Source organism: Magnolia sinica, chromosome 7 (assembly GCF_029962835.1).
Source record: "Magnolia sinica isolate HGM2019 chromosome 7, MsV1, whole genome shotgun sequence".
Taxonomy (NCBI): Eukaryota; Viridiplantae; Streptophyta; class Magnoliopsida; order Magnoliales; family Magnoliaceae; genus Magnolia; species Magnolia sinica.
This window is the reverse complement of record NC_080579.1, coordinates 85,204,936-85,207,553: the sequence shown is the minus strand read 5'-3', so window position 1 is coordinate 85,207,553 and position 2,618 is coordinate 85,204,936. Positions and strand designations below refer to the sequence as shown.

Genomic DNA, 2,618 nt, shown 5'->3' with positions numbered 1-2,618 from the left:
TATGTATATGAAACAAATACCCTTTTTTTTTTCTTGATTTTTATGTTGTTTAGAAAGTGTTTGATGAAATACCTATAAAACCACTTCTTGTGTTCTACATACGGTGAGATTTTGAAGGTGCAGTTCATGTGTTTGTGAAAATGTTACACAGGCAAACTCAGCTCGAATTGCTCGAGTTGCTGACTGAACTGAGCCGAGCAGGCATTTCAAGCTCGAGGATCGAGTCGAGCCGAGTTCAAGCCGGGGTTAGTAAGTGGCCGAGCCAAGCCGACACCTCTAATTTTCGGGCTATTAGTGTATCATAGGGTGAATCATATAATGGTTGAGTGTATTTAATGTTAATACCATGGTGGAACCCACCAAAGCCAACAATTCCTTTTGCTCATTGAAATTACTTTTATATGAGAGAAGTTCGAGAGACACGGAGAGATCTCTGAAAATCTCTCCTGCATGTCAAGGCTTCAGTCTTCCGAAGAGAGAAATTTCTATATCACCCATAAGTGAAATCCAACAACTAAAAACTCAATGCACAAATAGCCCTTGCACAATAATGAGTGGGAGAAAATTTCTCTCTCTCTCACACACACACACACACACACGTGAGAGAAAATAATAAGAAAAATCAGAAATACTCCTCACCTATTTTCTTCACAACGTCCTCTAGGTAGAGCTTACAAGATTGATGATCAAAATCAAATTCGTTATATACCAAATGACCCCATTAAGTATAATACCAAACCATTGTCATCACTCACAAAAACGAGTACAAAAAGGAGAGAGATGAATCAGAGAGAGAGAAAGAGAAAGACTACAATTCAATAATAGAAAATCAATTCCGTCCTTCGTATGTCCTCTCCAAAATCGGGTCCTGTCGCCCACATTGAGCTATTTCAGATTTGTATGGGGCGATATCTACCCGTCTTCGGAGAGGATACTTTAAAAAAAAATGCTACAATCTCCATGGATGGGCATAAGTACCCATGGAGACTTCATAGCAATTGGGCGTACCGTACCCATAATAGAACGGATCGAACGGGTTCAGATTGTAGGGTTGTAGCTGCCATGTATCGGTCACGTTTTGCTCTCTCCCCTCCATTGTTCTGCAGCCATATCCATACCCGATTCCGTACCCGAACCCATATCCGACTGGTTGGTGTAGTAAGTTGTGTGGGACCCAAGAACGGGCAGCAGAAGCTTCTAGAAGCACCTCCCAATCAACATCATTGCCTTCCAACTGTATCAACGGCCCAACTTCTTCCTCCTCGAACTTCTCCCACTCAGTACTGACGACGGTCTCCAACCGTGCGAGCTGTCTCTCACTCCCATCCTCCGTGAAACTGGACGGTGGGGATTCTGTTTCAGATAATGAGGTCCTAGACGTGGACGATGATGATTCAGTCAACTGCCACATCTCATTAATAAAAGATTCCAACGCTCGCACGTGTATATGTGGAATCTGGTCTACGAACGGGTACTCGTACGCCCCACACAGCCCCATCGCCTTACATGACTCGTAGAACTCACTGAGTCGCCTCGCCTGAGTTGCCGCCTTCTTGTAAATCCGCAGCGCCGATATCGAGCACCGGTACTGCATCTGGAAGAGGTTATCGAGCAGCACGACGATGTTGTGACGGAATACGGCGTAGCACATGAAGCTGTCACGGATGATCGGCTTCATTGCCGATCGGATAATAAAGCTCCGTGCGGCAGCACCGACCGGGTGGCACTCGATGACTCGGTCTAACAGACTCTGGAGCTGAGGCAGGAGGTCGACGACACGTCCGATCTCCCTCATCTTCTCCGATAAGCTTTCAGGAAATTCGTTCGCCGTATGATCATCGATCGAGAAGCATTCCAGAGCCTCATCTAGTAGACGGGCGTAGGATCTGATGAAGTGGGTGAAATCACGAGAATTCGACGGTGATGATGAAGCGTCGCGGAAGTGACATGGGTAGAGGCTGAGAAAACCGTTGGATCGGGACCATAAGAGATCGGATCGGAAGGAATTGGATTCTGGAAGGGACCGAAGCAGGCGGTGGAGGAGCAAGAGGCACTTGAATGCGACTCGCCAGCACTGAGTCTTGCCGAATCGGCGAGTGAAGCAGATTGAGAAGGCTCTAGAAGAGGATGGTGAGAAGGTGAAGATCTTCACAAGTTCTTGGACATACCTTTCAGGTAGTGGGACATCGTCGGGAGCCGTCGCTTTGATGATGATGAAATCCAGGTCGTAGAATCCACTGATCGAGGCGATCTTGGCATAGCTTACGCTGCCATGTTCCCGGAGAGCGGTGTACGCTTGCCGGAATCGCCGATGCATGGTGGTCGGAGGAAATTTGGGATGGGATGAAGAAGGGTAGAGAATGAGTGAAAGGGAGAGAGACATGGGGTTAATTAAGGAGACATGCTATATGGCTACTCTCACGAGAGTAGCCATTAGAATCCTACTCTCTTCCGTGTGTGCGTGAGATCCAAGCCGTCCATCCGGTTTGCTCCTTCGTACACACTTTGTATCAAATAGAAGCGTGTGAAAAAATGGATGGTTATAAAATGGACCACTGATCTACATTTTTCTTAGTACCTACTAAGAAAATGGGACCCACATGATGAACGTTCCCGAT

The 2,618-nt window shown here is 46.6% G+C and overlaps 1 protein-coding gene across 1 annotated transcript; it reads right to left on the bottom strand.

Annotated features, from left to right (window-relative positions):
• Positions 1-840: 840 nt before the first annotated feature.
• Positions 841-2,338, bottom strand: LOC131252167 (putative clathrin assembly protein At2g25430). Its single transcript, XM_058253032.1, has one exon. It carries the CDS (start codon positions 2,315-2,317, stop codon positions 950-952), a length of 1,368 nt encoding a protein of 455 aa, XP_058109015.1. The 5' UTR covers positions 2,318-2,338; the 3' UTR covers positions 841-949.
• Between the last annotated feature and the right edge of the window lie 280 nt (positions 2,339-2,618).

What these genes read in the sequence shown, in the direction of transcription:
- LOC131252167 (XM_058253032.1), bottom strand. Translation starts at nt 2,317, where the DNA reads ATGCATCGGCGATTCCGGCAAGCGTACACCGCTCTCCGGGAACATGGC.